General features: G+C 43.8%; 1 protein-coding gene across 2 annotated transcripts in view; it reads right to left on the bottom strand.

Annotated features, from left to right (window-relative positions):
* insra (insulin receptor a) overlaps positions 1–18,345 on the bottom strand; it is a 51,509-nt gene that overhangs the window by 13,242 nt on the left and 19,922 nt on the right. For both annotated transcript variants that reach the window (XM_071526943.1, XM_071526944.1), the window contains exons 3-8: positions 10,553–10,889; positions 6,754–6,893; positions 6,290–6,434; positions 5,750–5,964; positions 4,539–4,665; positions 2,975–3,228 (exon numbers count right to left, since the gene is read on the bottom strand). In XM_071526943.1, coding sequence (XP_071383044.1) covers positions 2,975–3,228; positions 4,539–4,665; positions 5,750–5,964; positions 6,290–6,434; positions 6,754–6,893; positions 10,553–10,889 — 1,218 coding nt within the window. The remainder of the gene's footprint in view (positions 1–2,974; positions 3,229–4,538; positions 4,666–5,749; positions 5,965–6,289; positions 6,435–6,753; positions 6,894–10,552; positions 10,890–18,345) is intronic.

The raw sequence follows: 18,345 nt of genomic DNA, 5'->3' as shown, positions 1-18,345 counted from the left end.
CAAATACATTACATCACCGTTAATTAATCACTGGGATTTATCAAGTGTGCCAGAGTAGACAATCAGCTTTGCCTGTCAGATCACAATACATGATAGTGTCAAAAGGAGCTGCAGACTGTCTTCCGGGTTCAGCTCTGTGGCAACTAGCTGCTCACTTTGGGTGTTCCACATCAGGTTTGTTTTTGGCTATTATCCTATTTGATGTGTGTGTTCTCCTCATTATAAAGCAAAGCGAATAGAGTGTCTGCGTTAGATGTCCACAATTTACATCTCAACGTCCATATTTCACAAGTTAACAAAGACAAATTGCAGCATTTATAGTATTTTCAGTAATATTTCAATTCAATTCAATGTGCTTTATTGGCATGACAGTTCACAGACAATATTGCCAAAGCATCAATAATCAGTAATATTTCCTTCCCTAGAAACAATGCATGTATTTCCTCATAACAGGCAATCTTTGTTGTTTACACCGTTGTATTTTTGTTTCTTACATTTTTTTTCGACAAATCCTTCAGTGAGTGAGTATTATGTGCAACTACCTGGTCTGCTGCCATGGAAACTCCACACAAAAGAAGAGGTGGAGGATATTCATTAGAAATATTGACTTTTTTTGTTAGCTTTGTTTTGTTTCTGTTAAACACATCCTGTGTGTGTGTATGTGTGTTCGTGTGTGTGCATATGGGGGGGGTTTACAGGATGGGGGACGTGAGGATACTCAGTGTACTATTAGGTTTGTGTGTTTATTCATTGGTGCTGGTTATTGTACACGGAAATAAAAAGAAATATTGACAATTTTCACCCTCTGATGAATGTGCAAAACAAAATCGAAAGGAACAAGACGTTCCTTCCTAGTTATCAAACATATTAAAAGACTGTGGCAACAAACTGAGACTTTACATGCTAAGCACCTAATAAATGGTCCGTGAGTCAATTTACAGCAATAATATTTCATGTAGAATGCAATATAACTGAGTGCTGTTTGGTTGCACGTTGCAAAACAAACTCCATTGTCAAGCACATTTTTCCACTCTTGATTCGATCTGCTTAGTGAACCTAGACTAACTGTACTACTGTGAGAGGCATAATAAATATGAGTCAGTGTCTGAGATTTGCAAAAGCAGGGTGGGGAAACTGGCACCAGCCGCAAGCCAAATGCTAATACACTCAGACTAGTTGGTGAAGTAATTACTCTAAAATCGACTTTGGCAGCTTAACAGTGATTGTTTGGGAGACAGATTGTTTTTTGTTCTGCTTGCTTGAAATGCTTTTGCACACCTATAGTGACAGGAAGGGCACAGTGCAGATCCAACCTTCATTAGGTTTGATGCAAATGTTGAATCATTAATACATTTCTCTACAAGGACAGTCTCTATTCTAAAAGTAAAAGTGTTTCGTAAGCTTTGTAATCCACCACCGAATGGACAAAGTTAACCTCCTGTGCTGCATAAGTAATAAAAGAGGCTTTTTTAAAAAAGAGGATTTTGGTGGCTTTGCAGGGCATGAATGCTGGCTGGCATTACCACACCTCTGATTGTCTGGTGAGTTTTTCTGAGGAGTCCTATGAATCAGATGTTTGTGTGGGTGGTAAAATTAGAGACACTTCACAACTTAAAAGTCTCTTGGCTTGGGGTTGTAAAACAGTTCTGAGAATCAGCTTCCCTACGACAGCGATAAAAATATCATCAAACAAAAAACAAAGGTTTACTTGGTGACATTTCGACTTCGTGGAAGTGTGTATGAGCATGAGATTGGAGGGAAGGAAGGAGGGGGGCGCGGGGACGGCAGACTAAACTCTAAGGAGACAGAGAGACCCGAGCGCTATCGTCACAGTGTGATTATTTTGTCCCCGTCTAATGACAGCGCGACACACTGGTCCAACCGCATTTTCAGACTAAGTTTCAACAGCAACAGCTTATTTCTAATGACAGCTCTGCCCCTCCGACGAGGTATGCGGGTTAGACGCGACGCGGACCGTGAACCCGAAGCGGTCGCCAGACGGGTAGGGAACAGCCCTGCCTCGTCGCGGCTGGCTGGCTGTGTGATGCGTCTCCGCCGGCAGCCAGACGTTCGTGCGAGAGAGGGATGCAATGTTTGATGCGGTTTATCAGGAAGGAAACGCACGTTGTGTAAAAGGAAGCCAGTTAGACAGGCCATCGTGGCTACGGCAAACCCAAACAGCATACAACACATTCTGTGGGTGGCAAGTTCAATTAGGTGGTAGGGAAGAGATTTATGATTGCTGCGTGACTGACTGATGCAGACACCTTGCACGAGGCAGCGCCCTACAGGCTGGCAGCACCCCAGGCCAATCATGCCATCTGTCTTCCTTTTCCCTGTTCTTGTGCCAAGGACATTTTGGTTGCAGCCAGGCAGACATACAGAACATTGAATCCACCAGTCAGTGATAGTAACACTATAGGCTAGAGCTGAACAATTAATTTAAAAAAAAAAAAAAAAAAAAAAAAAAAAATTCTAAATCGCAATATGAACTTCTGCAATTTCCAAATCACAGAGGCTGCAATTAATTGATTAAGAGAGAGGGGCATCTAAAATGGATTTCTAAACAAGGTGTTTCAGAGCTGCGGGTAATATTTGGTCGATGAATCAAGTACAGTATTGGTGAAAACCTTTCATCATACTCAGTAAATCGTGCACGCTTACATCTTTTTGTTTTTTAACTTAAAACATTTGTACAGTTCTAAAAAATGTATGACAAGAAAAACTTACGATGATATGAATCGCAGTTTAAACCGCAATTGCAATATTCTATTAAATAATAGTAATTCGATTTTTTGTCAACATCTTTCAGCCCTACTATAGGCATTATGGATTCAAGCTAACCCTAAAAAATAAGTTAGATGATTTCTAGTCCAACCTAGAGATAATTCATTAGAAGAATTAATTAGAACACATATACCGATTATATATTCTTCAGAACTTTGTCTATAAATCATATCTAAATGAGCCTTACTGGTGGCGTTGGTGCGCACATAGATGATCTCGCTCTTGGCTCCGTGGACCTGGTGCTCGTCGGAGGCCGACAGCTGGGTCTTCACCATGATGGCGTACTGTGTCCAGGGCTTCAGCGGCAGGATGAGGTGTCCCGGTTCAATCTGCTCTTTGTCCCCCTCGGTGGCTCGCGGCGGAGGGTCCACGTCCGCGATCACCCAACTGTTGGAGCCGCAGGCGTCCTGCCCGTCAAACTCGGTCACGTTCGTAAAGGGTCTGACGTGGGACACACAAGAAGAGAAATGAGTTACTGAGGCCTAAACTGTATTTCACTCGGGAGTAGATATTCAGTCAGTTTGATGTTCTCAAATTGTGTCATTAAGGAGAAGAACCATCTGCAACTTGCCTGGGTCCAGACCTTTGAATCCGCCCACTCCACTGAGGTTGACTGATTCTGGTCTGGCATCGTGACATGAAACAGTGGTTTTCTCTAACCCTAACTCCAATGAGCGCCGGGGGGGACTAACGATTAGGCAATCAGCGCCACGGGCGGGACTAACGCCGTTGTCAAGCTGTTGTCAAGCGTTGTCAAGCTGTGCGCCGGAACCAAGGAGGAGTAATAACAACAATGGTGACCGCTATAGACAAGATAGACGCTGCTATCGAGGCTGTTCTAAATCGATTAAAAGTACCAATTACTTTGAAATCCGAAATACTTTGTTTTTACTTCGCTCCGTGTTGTCAAAGATGCTCTATACTTTCTGAACCGTCTCTGGCATTGTCATGGCTACGCATCAGTGTCGACTTAAAATTACATTAGATTCAGGCGGATACGTTGGTCTCTAGTGATTGGTTAGGGAAAATCGAATCCCCCTCCCCCGCGGAAATCGGTTAGAGTGGAGGCAATGTCAGACTGAAGATAGAAATGGAGTGAAACGAGTTGACAATTCGGTCTGATATCAGGCAAATCTGCAACATCACTGAGGAGGCAGAGCGAGCCTCAAAATGGCTTTGGTTTAAAGTGATTTGAAGTCTTTAAAGTTCAACATCACTTTATGAGAGAAGAGCCATGGGTAGCAGGGTAGGTCGCTACGTGGACACAAGCTGAGTTCTGATCAACATCAGCTGGGTCACCTGGGGGAGGGTGTGTGATGTTCAAAGACCCGAAACACCGCAGGAGGCCAGGAATGTAGCTGAAGATGCGTCCAGGTCGGATCATCAGCAGATGTATTGGTACAGACAGTCAGTCTGATTCTCTCCAGAAATGTAGAATTAAATATATCTGACCAATTGGAAGCCGAAATGCTGTGAGTGCAGACACAATCCTGCACAAGTGTCTCTGGCCAAATGTATCCCTATCCACCAGGCAACCAAATGCTGGTAGATTTTGGCTGTAGCTGGTAGTCTGTCAATTCTGCCAGTCACTTTGGAGAGAGTAGCCAACCTGTGTTTCATCAGCTTTTTCTACTCTAAAAGCTACGTTAGTATCTACAAAAAAATCTAATTGGCTGGTGAAGATCTGAGTCTACTACCACTGTGGCTAATTGGCGACAAAGCTAGTTTCATGCCCTGGAGGAGTAACTTACGCTTCTTTGTAGAGCACCATGAAGCCCAGCAGATCTCTGAAGTCTGGAGGCCAGAAGGGTTCCCACTTGATGATGATTTTATCGCTCAGGGTTCGGACCTGGGTAAACTTCAACACATGGTTCTCACCTGAGGTACAAAAAAACAAAAACATAAAAAAAACATTCCTCAATGAAAGCAATAAACAGCAGGGAAAGTTCCCAAATGAAGCATATGAAGTGGAATCATATCATGGTGATATAGTGATTTTGGGATATCGGGACACACAATACATCTGCCTAAATTGATAACAAGCTAATTTTTTTTTTTTTAAGACAAAATTTTTGACAAAATTAGGTATGGGTGAGGTATTACCATTCGGTTCAATGGGATGGACATTAATTTGATTATTCACTGTGATTTTGCGATATGATTGTTATATTGAAAAAAATCCCTGATTTCAAGTAGTTCCAGATAAGATTGCTAGTTAACCTGCTGCTTAAATTTAAAATAAAACACAGAATGAAAGGTCTTGATGTGCTTAGGTCCTCAGCCAACATTTGTGAGCAACACCTGATGAAGGCACGTTTGCTGAAACATGTAACAGTACAGACTTTAACTTCTCTAAGAAAGATCACCCTGGCTCGGGGCGTCCTGGTGGCTCAGCTGACTAAGGCACACACCATGCAACTGCGACGTCCTGGGTTCAAATCCGGCCTGGGACCTGACGACCTGTCGTATGTCATCCCCCTCTCTCCCTACCTTTCCTGTCTCTCTCTCTCTCTACTGTCAATCCAATAAAGCAGAAATACCACAAAATTATATATATATTACATTATGTATATATATATATATTAAAAAGCCCTAGTTTTCATATCTATAACAGAAAGATGAGCACATCTTTTCAGGTAATCTTAAAAAGGGTTCCTGGTGCATAAAGCAGGAGTGCACTCTGCTATCATCTCTCAACTTGCATAGTATTTGTGGTTTGAGATAGAAGGGCCAAAAACAGAACAACATTAATATCAACACGTTTTATTTGATTGCTTGTTCCTGATAAGCTGTGTCAGTAATAAGTACGCAGAAATACATTTGCAAACAAACAAAGGGAGGAAATGACCATCATAAAAATAACTGTGACTATGTTTGACTGCCACCATGACTGACTCAGTGTTGTTGTTGCCATAGTAACTCCTGCTACGTTGGACATGGTCACCAGGACAGAGGTTCTTACATGAAGCCTGGTCTCCGTTGTTCTTGGAGGAGATTTCGTTCTTGACCTGCCGATCCTTGGTTCCCGTCACCTCCTCCATCTTGCGGATCTCGGACATGCAGAGCTTGGAGTTGTAGTGGAAGAACATGCGTCCCTGCAGGATGGTCAGCTTGTGTTTGGACCAGTCCCAGAGCTGCCGCAGGTTCTGGTTGTCCAGAGCGTAGAAAGAGTAATTCCTGAGAAGAACACAGAAGACACGGTTCTTCAAGACATATTTTAGCCCACACATGCAATTTGGGTGACCGTGTTATCAAAAGTCCCGAGTGAGAATCAAATCCCTAGCCTTGGCGGTGGTAGTGCCATGTGCAACTCATTGAGCTACACAGCTTCTTCCACCTAGCCTGAGTGAAGCCTCGTATATGATTTGGGAAAGACAGACTAAAAACAGCTACCACAGAGAGACATTTTGAAAAGGTCAGTCCTTCCGCTTTTAACTCATAATTACAGGAGGAGGTTTTTGACATGGCGAGGATGAGATGGGCGCAGAAGACGGAGACTCACCCAATTTCCTGGACCTCTCCGCGGATGACACGGAGTTTGCGGAAGAAGGAGAGGGACACAAGGGCGTAGGAGCGCCGCACCTTCAGGTAGCCGGTGATCTCCTCCAGCTGGCCCAGGTTGGCCTCCAGCTCGGCTGCTATGTTGTCTACAGAGGGCCAGAACACAACCTCAGTCAAGTGACTTCTGATTCTTCAGCAGGCTTAGTTCTCCAACTACAGATATAGAAGTTTCCCTACAGCTGTTCTTTGACACCAAACTCTTCTTTACTGTCTGTCTCTAGGTTTCATCTTTAATTACATCAGTGTCTTCACTCCGCTGTGTATCGTCATAAACGCCTGGTCTTTTTTTTTTTTTTTTTTTTGCAGCTAAACAAACTGATTTCCCTATTTGGGCTCTTGCACGCTGGAGCTCAATCAACCACACTAAGTGTACTTTGTGTCTGGGAACAAACCAAGGATACTCACTTCCTCCACGCAGGTTGATGACCAGGCTCCCGTTGAGAACAGTGCAGCCTCTCAAAGCCTGAGCAGCCGTGACAGAATCCACAGTTTTCAGACCCATACATACCTTGGGACAGAGACCTGCACAGGGAGTGCAGTTGAGCCTGCAGAACAGAGGAAAAGGACATTGATTTAGACATCATTCAAAGAAGTGTGTTCGCATGAGAAGATGTGTTTTGTGGTACATTACAGTCATTTGACATCTTTATAGAATTGGGGTCAGTTCCCTTTCAATTCAGTTCATGTAGGAAGTAGATCTTCTTCAAAATTAAAATATTGGAACCTAAAAAAGAGCTCTTGTGTCCAGTGTATGAAAGAAAACATTGAGAACGAAGCCTCTCTTAACACTACGCGAGTGTCAGTTTGGATATGTGTTTTGAACAGTTTATTGAAAACAAATTGATCCCAAACCTTCACCTTGACAACCATGTTAAATAACCTCTCTTACATAATTTTTTCATAACAAGAGTCTCCTCTCATAACAAATCGCGACGTGGCTCTGCGTGCCAGCCATATTAACCGATTTCCTGCAAAGCTGTCTGTACGTTCTCCGCACTCGTAATGGGATAAGTGTACACTTTCATAAGGTCAAATCAGAAGTACAGTACGCCCTCTGCAACCGCTTAAATTCGCACAGCGGGCCGAACAGTCGACTTTTAATGGCGTCGCATGCCGCAGAGAACACAGACAGAATCTTTTTTTGAAGGTTTCAATTTGAGGGGATTAGAGCGGGGATTAGACAATGATGGGTTGTTTGCTCGGGGCCATTGTCCTGGGTTCCACATGTGTCAAAGCCGTTTTTCCGCCGGCTGGTTTATGAGGTGAGAATGGGCTTGTCTAGCAACTGTCGGGTAAGCTGGCAGCACAATTAGGCAAGAATGTGGCATTCCCTCGTGTATGCCGACTAATGGAGGCCCGGTGGCATTGGGTTTCAGGCATGTGACCGGGGCTTTAATGAGGGTGACATACTGCTTAAGATGGAAAAAGAGTTCACTTTCTCCCTTTCTATTCCGTTCTGAGCAAATGTGCGACAATTTTCATGGCAACACGCGTCTCATTTGAAAAGTACAAACACATGAGGAATGTAGAATCGAGGTACACACTGTGTGCTGCGGGCATCTTGTACTTGTGAATGAGATTAATATTCATAATGATAGATTTCAACTGTAAAAGCAAACCACCCACACCACACGAGGGTTTAAAAGTCCAATGCAAAGAAAAAAATAGCTGAAAAAGAGCATTTTCATCATAATGCAAAGAGCTCTAATGAAAGATAGATTAAGGCATCTTTTTTTTTGGCTGGTTCATAACTTCCCTGATCTAAACTTGACCTTTTTCCCCTCTCCAATACCACATCTGCAGCCTCTCATAACACGCTGGAGTGCTTCGCTTACCCTCAAAGCACTTTCATTTCCACAGTTTAGTTTGAAGCCAAGAAAGGGTCATAGATACCAAACGAGAGAGACGGGCCACAGAGGGGAACAGGAGGCAAGTCAGAGTGAAAAGGCTGAGATATGAGTACATTTGGGTGCAGAGAGGGCAACAGTAGCCTCGAGGTTAGAGGACCAGGATTATGACTGGAAGATTCTTGATTCAAATCTCTCGACGTGCTGGGAAAATCTGAACGGGGAAAGCAAATGAGAAACACTCTTTCCTCTCTCAACAACTGCTGAGGTGCGCTTGAACAAGGCACTTACCCCAGATGCTTCAGTCAAGTTTGGACACATGCAATTTTCTTTATTTTTACTATATTTCACATTTTATAATAATAGTAAAGACATCAAAACTAAGAAATAACACAAATGGAATTATGCAGTGACCAAAAAAGTGTTAAACAAATCAAAACTGTCTTATATTTTAGATTTGCCTTGATGGAACGGCAAAGGCTTCGGAAAGAAATTCATTCATAGGCATCAACTTCACTATTTATATTTGTCTAAAAAAACAAATTTAAAGCATTTAACCATAAGCCTTTAAGATAATGAAAAATACAGCATATTCAATCAGGTGTGTCCAAACTTTTGACTGGTAGTGTATGTAACTGTATGAATGTGAAGCAGGTTGTTGCTGAAAAAAGAACATATATGCTCAGTAAATCTTCTGCGGATAAATAAAGGTTAAACATGCAAAGACATTAACAGCACAGCACAGCAGTAGCGCGACCACTTTGCCTTGTCATTATTGTTGTCAGTGGTGGTCTACCTGAACTACACTGCAGTAGTTGCTTTCCAGACAGAGCAGCTAGCCAGGGGAGCAGGCCGAGACCCCTGGGGGATCGTCAGTCTGTCCCACATGCCTATCTCCCCTCTCTATCTCCTCTGGGGCTTCAACCGTGAGCCAGGCAGGCAGGCAGGCAGGCAAGCAACTAGCCAGCCATGTTGTGACAAAAGACAACAAGGCTCGAAAAGTCCAGCTGCGTTTCAACCTCTGTCTAAGTAGATGATTAGGGTGTCTGGAGTGGAGTCTCTCTCCTTCCAACACGCCTACACACACCAACAGCCTTGTCGAGGGTCAGAGTCAGCAACGGAGTCCAAGAGGGAGCCAGTGAAGGTCAGTGGTGGGTCAGCGCAACGGAGACACACAAACACCACTCCCTACTTCGGAGAGGGCGTCCAGTTTGGATACTCACTCACTCACACTCAAACACACACATTCAGAAAGGTATACACACGTATGCAACGTACCAAAAGATGCAAAACTATTAATTTGTTCATTCAGTCATTCATTGCTTTCAAAAACCTGGTGTGAAGGACAAAATCCTATTTAAAATGGCAAATGTGGCTTCAAATGTAAACAGTGTTCAAAAACTAGTTTCTGCAAAACCTCAACAAAGATAATTACATGGAGCTGACAAACAGGTCGTAAACTACATACTTAGCGAAAAAAATAAACAACAACTTCACGTCCTTCAAATGTCCGCATTTGCCTATAGCTCGCACACTGCAATGCAGACACGAGCAGTGCGTAAACAACCATCAATTTTGTGTGGTGAGTGAGCAACAGAAAAATGCAGTGGATGGATACTGAGTCAAAAGCAGAAGCACAGATGTGGCAGCCTTCCTGCTGAGCTGCACTGCTCTGACCTAGCTGGCACACACACACACACACAGCACATACACACTCACACACGAGAAGTGTGTGCACACATTCACACATACAGAGTGCTGTCTGAGCACAGCAAGGGAACCGTCGGTTCCTGCATTGTCATTCTGTGCTACACACAGTGAGGAGAGCAAAAGCTTACACAGGAATGTGATTTCAGTATTTTTCACACAAACAGCTCTCACTTATTTCTAATGGAGATTCAGGTTTTTCTGTTTTTTTTCCTCTGCTTTTTGTTTTTCTGATCATGCTGAAACAATTTATTTTTCCCACTTCTGTCAAATACACTGATCAAATGATTGCTGCATAATACCTGGGAGCCTTTTTAATACCCTGTAGTAAGCAAAAATGCATTTGCAAATGAAAGCATCTTTTTTTTTCTTTTTTTTGCACAATGCAGCGATGCAACAGTGAATTCTCATTAGGAAGGTTTTCAGGGAAATTATGCACAATTAGCAAAGTCGATGAGCAATTGTTTTAACCTATGCATGGGGACTGGATTATGTGTGGAAATCCTGGTGTGTGCGTGAGCGTGCACGTGTGTTCTACGCATGCAGAATGGCCGACTTCACTGATCACAAATCTACTTTACTGATCACACACTTGTTCCGTTGCAGCTGAGCAACGAGAGCCCATCAGACCGGTGTGAGCGTCCACTTACGAGGAGGAGTTGATGGTGGTGTATCCAGAGGGACACTCAGGGATGCAGGCTCCGTTGTGGATGACGTACTCGTGGCAGTCCGGACTCTTGCTCTGCTCCTTCTCTCGCTTGCATTTGTTGTGGAGCTCCTGGCAGAACGCGAAGGAGACGCAGCGCCAGCCCTTGAAGGTGTAGTGGTTTTCGGGGCAGCGCTCCACACAGGTGCCCTGGTGCTGGAGGTTGCGGCAGGCCACGCAATCACCGGCCGAACTGGGCTTGAGGCAGCCGCCCAGGCACTGGTCGTGGCAGCACTGGTCGTCCCTGGTGCAGGCCCGGTGCTTACAGTGAACAGGGCACACTGGAGGAGAGAAGGGGGGAGAGAGAGACCAAGGTTACGTTAGCGAGGGTATTCATGAGATGAAGAGGGGAAGGTGAGACAGGAGAGAGAAAGAGTTAATAGGTCAATTAATCTTTAGATGTTAGGTGTTGATGGCTACAAGTCTTCAGAGCCCAGGGTGAACTGCAGGAAGAGGAACACAGGAAACAGCAGCTTATCGTCATTCAAACTTCTGTTATTTCAGTTCCCCATATGACTGAGGTGATTTTAATCCCTCGCTGATTACATCTTCCATGCCATAAAAATCTAATATGGTCAGATCTGTGTCTCAGCAGAAGCCAAATCCCTCCTCACTTGCTAGTGTCTAGCAAGCAGGCCAGAGGACCATCTGCCATTGGCCAACAAGCATACTGAATAAAAACAGCAGGGATCCACCACCAGTAGACAAAAGACAGACACTCATCCAGAAGGCTGAGTGAAAGTGAGAGAGAAAAAAACAGTGGCTTTGAAAGCATATTTTGCAAGTGAGGAACTTGTGTTCACCACTTTAATTGTGACAAACTGTCGTTGCTTTGTTGCTTTTTTTTCCTTTTCTTTTCTTTTCTTTTTTACAATGTCTTTACCGCATTTAGGGTTACTAAATGAGTGACAAACAGAGAACTGGGCTGACCTTTATCTTCCATTCTACGGTCAGGTCAACAAATGCCCCAATGCAGCTGGAGTGACTGAATAAAATTTATACACTGGCCTCTTTCTAGCAATGTGACCTACACAAACTCCTTGGGAGCAGGCAGAAGAAAATAAACTGTGGCAGAAAGCTACAGTGATCTGAAACACACACACACACACACACACACACACACACACACACACACACACACACACACACACACACACACACACACACACACACACACACACACACACACACACACACACACACACACACACACACACACACACACACACACACACACACACACACACACACACACACACACACACACACACACACACACACACAAGTTCAGCAATGTTACTGGAGTTTGCACACACTCCACTAAGGAAGGAGACACAGAGCCTGTTGTGTGTGTGTGTGTGCGTGTGCGTGTGTGTGTTCTCCCAAGTAAGAGTGCCTCTGTAAATCAGCCTGTTACATAACATTACACTCTCTGGATTGGCAGGTGTGTGTATGTGTACCAGTGTTTGTTTTTTTGAATGCGTGTGAGTGCAAGTGTGTAAGGATGGAGGCTTCTCAGAGGTAAATACAGCAGACTGACCTGTCCACTGGGATTAGCTCCTCATCCAAGAGAGCCAGATTAACATTGGCCAACAGCAGGGGAGATAATGAAAGGTCGAGGTTAGGGGCAGGTCACAGTTCAGACCCTAAGGGTGTGTGTGTGTGTGTGTGTGTGTATGCACGTTTGTCTTTTGTGGGTCTGAACAAACAACATTCAGCCACGTAACCCTACACTGCTACGCGGCGTTCAGATAATCATAACTAGAGAGAATGACTCGCAACGAAGGGGAAATGCTGGCATTGTACACCAAACTGAGTGACACAGTGAATTTTAATGTAATCATCTGTTTTTCTTGATATCTGGTATCGGCCAGCTATCGTTGAGCCATTACTCTAGCATGTGTCGAAAATCTGCTTGGGTCCATTAGTGCTACAGCCATCGTGCGACACGAGGTCAGCCCTTAAAGGAACAAAACAACATGGACCCCTGTCCTCTCGCGTTCACTGAGGTAAGCCTTTCAAACGCCTGACCTAAAAAAGTGTGTACATGTGTGTGTGTGTGTGCGGAGCCAGCAATATGAGAATGGCGGTGGGAGGGGGAGGTGCAAGGGGGCAAGATTCTAGGAAAACAAATGATATAATCAACGTTCGTCTACCTCAGTGTAGACTACATAACCCACTCCACGTTGGGATTTAATAACACAAGGACGGGGACAATTTCCACAGTGGAAATAAAAATTGACAATGTTTTTTTCCTCCTGATATTATGTTTTCCTTCCATTTCCACATCAGTCTATTGCAAAAGCTCCCCTCCCACTCGCTTACCTCAAGGCAACATGCATGTGCACACATACACTCTCACACACACACACACACACACACGAGCACACACACACACACACACACGAGCACACACACACACACACACACACACACACACACACACACACACACACACACACACACACACACACACACACACACACACACACACACACACACACACACACACACACAGACAGCGGCTTTGCTGGCTGCTTTCATTCACTCCTGATCCTGCTGAAGGGCTCCATGCCGGAGCACAGGCCCAGCAGCAGATCCACCCTCAGCCTTAGCCAATGTGTTGGCTAGCTTCTACAGCTAGCCATTCAAATGGCCTCTCCCATCTCCAAGGAAGAGCACCGCACAGATTAACCCCTTGTGTCCCTCTCCGTTGCCTCCCAGCCAGTCAGACAGCAGCAGCAATGGGAGGTATGCGGAAAACCGACATGAGAGCCACATAGAACGGGCTGGGGCTGAACTGAAGCGAGCTGCACTGCACTGCTCTTTCTCTTCTGCCCTCTCACTGTAGGGACTCGGCTGAAAATAATCAAAAACACAAGTGGTTCTTGTGAAGAAATGAGGTGGCTTCCTCTGAATTTCACTTTCACCATGCATATAAATCTTTGGTGGACATGAGGAAAAAACATAGCAGATCCCTCCTACAAAATATTTTTATTCACAAGTCCTTGTTGAGAGCTTTGTGGTGCACTCTGTATAAATGGGTTTAAAATGGTGTTGTAACAAGCACATGATGTTACTGTTGCACTAAACAGCTCTGCACCTCAGGTAATGGATCATGCCTCATCATGTCTGCGCCTCATTAGGAGTTTCTACAGACTTTAACTGTTGTAGAACAAATCAAGAGTTTCCTTCCAAAAGCAGATATCCAGCATTTGAACAACATCGATGCCTACTCTTACAAAAAAAAAGTACAAGTAATACACAACTACAGTAATTTATGACTCATCTTAAGACCTTTGTAAAATTGTTGACAGAATTCCAGGTAGCAAAGTTTACTTTCTAAAATGGATATGGATCATTTTGGAATGAAACCCTTCCAACGTTGCAGCACGCCTCTCAGTCATTATTCAGTTTATGATGTTGACTACCTCTAAGCTGTCAACACGTGATCACCTAGAGGAAGTGTTACCTGAGGCGTCGCACACCGCTCAGATTTTCCACCTTGCCGCTGCGGTCAAAGTTCAAATTATTTGAACTTTCACCTTGTTTGCCGCTGACCTTTCAAAGCGCGTCCAATCAGATTAGAGCACTGTGTCAGTTACAAAGAGCATTTAACAGAGGTGAACAACATTAAAATTTTATCAAAACCAAAAGGTTTTGCTTTTTGATTTTAGCAATATCGGAGATCGCCTTCCTGATATGAATGCTTCCATGGTGATGTATCGGCAAGCCTCCCTGTACCCTACCTAGTGGTGAGGTCAGCTCAGGCCCGCTTATAAAGTGTTGACAGCTTTAGGCAGAAAACAATTCACTTCCTCTTTGCAAGGTGATAGGGTTAGGTAGAATGCAGAGAAACCAGGGATTCCTGTTCAGATACACAATATGGCCTCTTGTTTAGGTTTTTAATGAGGTAATAAACAGGTAGGCAGACAGAGGGTTTCCGGAAAAAACTGGGGTTAATGTGGATCAACCCATTTCAACAACTGATGTTTAGCTTCAGACATTCGCCAAGTACCGCCTGAGAGAACAGGTGGGCCATCATGACCCCATGCAAGAAGTCAAGTACCAAAACGAACCAGTCAGCGCCTAAAGATTAGATGAAAAAGAAAGTTGAAACGGATGAGGTGGCCAACATTTACTCTCCCTGGAGTTGACTTGGCCAAGTCTGCTGACTTGAACACAATGGTGGATCTTAAATTAGTAGTTTTCTTCACTAGCAGACATCTCAGAGGCTTCTATAATAACAGACAATAACAACAACAACAGCAGCGGCCACCACACTGAAGGAGATAGACTTGTTTCTTGTGTGCTTGTCAAAATGCTTTCAAGGTCGGGACCCTGAGGACCTTCAGAGTGAGGCCACCCCAAGCCCACTTTGATCTCCCAGAGCGAGGACGATGCTGAGGAGGCTGTTTTTTGGGGGAGTGCATCATTCTTTCCTTAAACATGCAAATCTCTCAGTGCTGGACCCAGTTTTCTCTATTATTATAGCTCCTGCAGCCAACACTGTTCACTCTGGAACCATGAAAAGCCCAGGCCTTTTCTCAGTTTAGTCTGGGTCAATTAGTAATGCTCAGCTTGAATATGGTCCTGTCAGCGTCTCAGCTCGTTATCTTCCATTTGGACAAAGTAAAATCACATGACAAAAAGAAATCAATGGACTTCTGGGGAGGCAAATGTTGGGTCAGTGGTTGGACTTGGGTCTGTTGACGATTGGCTAGATCTGAAGATGTTTATCGCCCTCCCTTCTCCAATCTCCTCATCCTTCTGGGTTGCTCTGGCACACCGGTCAGGGCTTGTCTGATCTCCTGTCATGCGGTCTGTGCAAAGTGCAGCAGGATCACATGAAGTCTGGGGAATAATGCTGCAGGAATGCCTGGCTCTTTATCTCATTAGCAGGAGTTTCACTTGGATTGGGAGGGGGGCAGAGCCACACAATGAGAGGCTCAATCCCCTGCCCAAAATGGACAACAACAACAAACCAACACAACTCGAGGCCCCTGTGTGAGAGAGATGAATACACCCTGTCAGGATGATGCCAAGTTGGAATGGGAGGTGACGGGACAGATTTGCACACACAGCCAACGGCGAGCTCCAACGACGTGGGGTGTCGACAAGGCAGACAGAGTCCAGCAAGGAATGGCTCGTACAAAACAGTTCCTTGTCCACAGTGTTGGACTATTCTGTAATCAACACACCAAGTGTATGAATAATTCCCAGAGTTTCCCCCATCTTTGTTGTTTCCGTTAAAGGATAAGGCTGGTGTTTTTTAATGCATTGCTTACCGTCAACAAATCCTATGAAAATAACAAAATCAACAATTGCGTTTGCTCTACTCCCGTTACTTTCTGACATCCCACGTACCGTTTTTAGCCGTCAACCATTGGCTCCAATTGTAAGCTAAAAAAATTTGAAATACAGCTCACAAAGACATAGTTTCAATTTTAAAAATCGCTAACTGTTACCACGAAAAGTCAGACTGTTGAAGTTATTACCAAATCAAATTCAAATGGGAACAAATTCTTCATTACGCCAGGGACTATTTTCGGTGCTGCGGAACTAGTTTTGTGAGATTGCAAACGTGTTTACAGCCGGCTTATTAAGTTGTTTGAGGAAAAAGATGGCTGGCCCGGTGCATCGCGATGATGAAATATGCTGCCCAGAGCAACGGCATGGCTCTTTGACGTGTTCTTAATCGTTTTTTTAATACAATGGAGTTCTATGGCTGCTGGGACATGGCTTCATTGGGCACCGGCTACATGGACGAGACTTGTTGGCAAAACAAAATCATTGCTGATTTTGTTATTTTCATAGGATTTGTTGATGGTAAGCAATGCATTAAAAAACACCGGCCTTATCCTTTAACTTCAAATGCAAACCAGTGTGCAATGAGTTATATATTTATATAAGCAGGAGGGTAGTATTTATCAAGCTTCATTGTAGCCTAAAGCACAGGGATTTCTGCCTAATACTAAGAGACTCGGCCCTTGATATTAACCACAATCCCTCTTAAACATTTTGTGGTGTGTTCTTCCATGTTGCCTTTTGGCAGGGACATAAGGACGATACATTGAGGCCGTTTGCGTTAAGATCACGTTAGACCCCAGAAAATGCCAAACGGAATGTGGTGGTGCACTAGTTGGCAATTAAAATTCCATGGCCATGACAAGGGTAGTATTTAGTTGCTTGTGAATGAAATTATTGCTGAAGGCCCAGAAGAGAAGAATCAAGAGAAAGAACAAATGAGGGGCCTCAGCCGGCACAACCCTATATGGTGATCTTCCGATGTTTCAAAAGAGGCACGTTCGACTATTTAAAGTACATTGGCTGTGCAACAGATCCGTTGACTCCCCAAATCATGTCTACTAATTTATATTTTGTATTCTTTCTGCCCTTCCAACTCTAGATAATGGTGACGGCTTACTCACCACCATATGTTGTACACATTTTGCATACTAAATAGACTGTCAAAACTGAACTGAACAGATTCATTGGTCTTTAAAATAGGACAAAGTTCGCTCAACACACTGCTTGGCTCAGCGCAACACACTTGACTAGATATTTGGGGAGGTTGGGGTAGCTTGAAAAAAAAAGACAGCATTTTTAAGAACTTGGGAGAAGAGCCATTCCCAGCTTGTTATCTTGTTAGTGTTGTATATATCAAATATAACATCCAAAATAAATCAACTAAATCGGTAATCTCCGCTTCATTTTTAAACACATCTGGTATGCCCACTTGGTTAGAAACATGCTTCCAGGAGAGAGCTGTCCTACCGAGGTCCTGATACAACCTCAGACTTGTGTTATATGTATGGTGTGTATATGTATAATTCAAGAAATTCTGCTATTACCACTATCAATTTTTCCTCCATTTTCTTTCCCTTCCTGGCTGACTACTTCCCTTGTTGTTTCTATTGGACGAACAAAGGTTTCATCACAACTTGGCTGAACTTTGGTCTCACGGGTACCGAACTGGATGCAGTGGAAATTTGTTGGAAATAATATGTTTTAGAGCAGAGAGGTTGAGTTATTGCATCCAATGTGAAAGTCCCTATACTGTTTGCTGCAACCCTCCATGTCGTATTTTGCTGGACGATGATTATGGGAATATCAAGTCAACCAATTCTCAAAGTTGACATTTGATTGATAATAAGTGCTGCTAAATGGATCATAATTAGGGTCCACCAAATTAACTGGTGGACCCTAAAGATACGGAAAAGGTCTTAAGTCGTGTTCTATGAGGTACGAATGTTTGCTAATAAGCAGGGTAACATTGAACTGACAAATTTTGAAGTGGAGCTTGGCATGATGTTGTTTCCGATATAAAGAGTGAATGGTATGTATTGGGTCATAACATGGATCATAAAAACTGACAACCATTGTATAATTGTGTATCGTCTTAAAACGTTTTGTTTTTTAAGTACAGCTGGATTCTAATACTACTAAATGACATAAAAACTCAATTCCAAATATGAGCATTTTTCCCCCCATTGCTCATGTTTCAATTCCAATCCCAGTGGCTATCAAAAGTCTAAAGACCCTTTCAAATTTTCTAGTTTTTAACAAAAGCAAGACCCTCACAGTTGCTCTTTGCACGTCAAATTGATAGTTTCACCTCGCCTTAGGCCCAGATCATCCATCTCCCAGGAGCAGGGACACGGTCTGGGATGATGATCTGGTTTTGGTGATGACTAGTATCTAAGCCCTAGTCTGACACACACGCCTCTGTCCACA

Source organism: Centroberyx affinis, unplaced genomic scaffold, assembly GCF_046629955.1.
Source record: "Centroberyx affinis isolate AG114_WGS23_722 - 3 ecotype Tasmania unplaced genomic scaffold, CSIRO-AGI_Caff_v1 ptg001479l_1, whole genome shotgun sequence".
Classification (NCBI taxonomy): Eukaryota; Metazoa; Chordata; class Actinopteri; order Beryciformes; family Berycidae; genus Centroberyx; species Centroberyx affinis.
The sequence above is the reverse complement of the archived record's forward strand: the minus strand, read 5'-3'. Positions and strand labels throughout refer to the sequence as shown.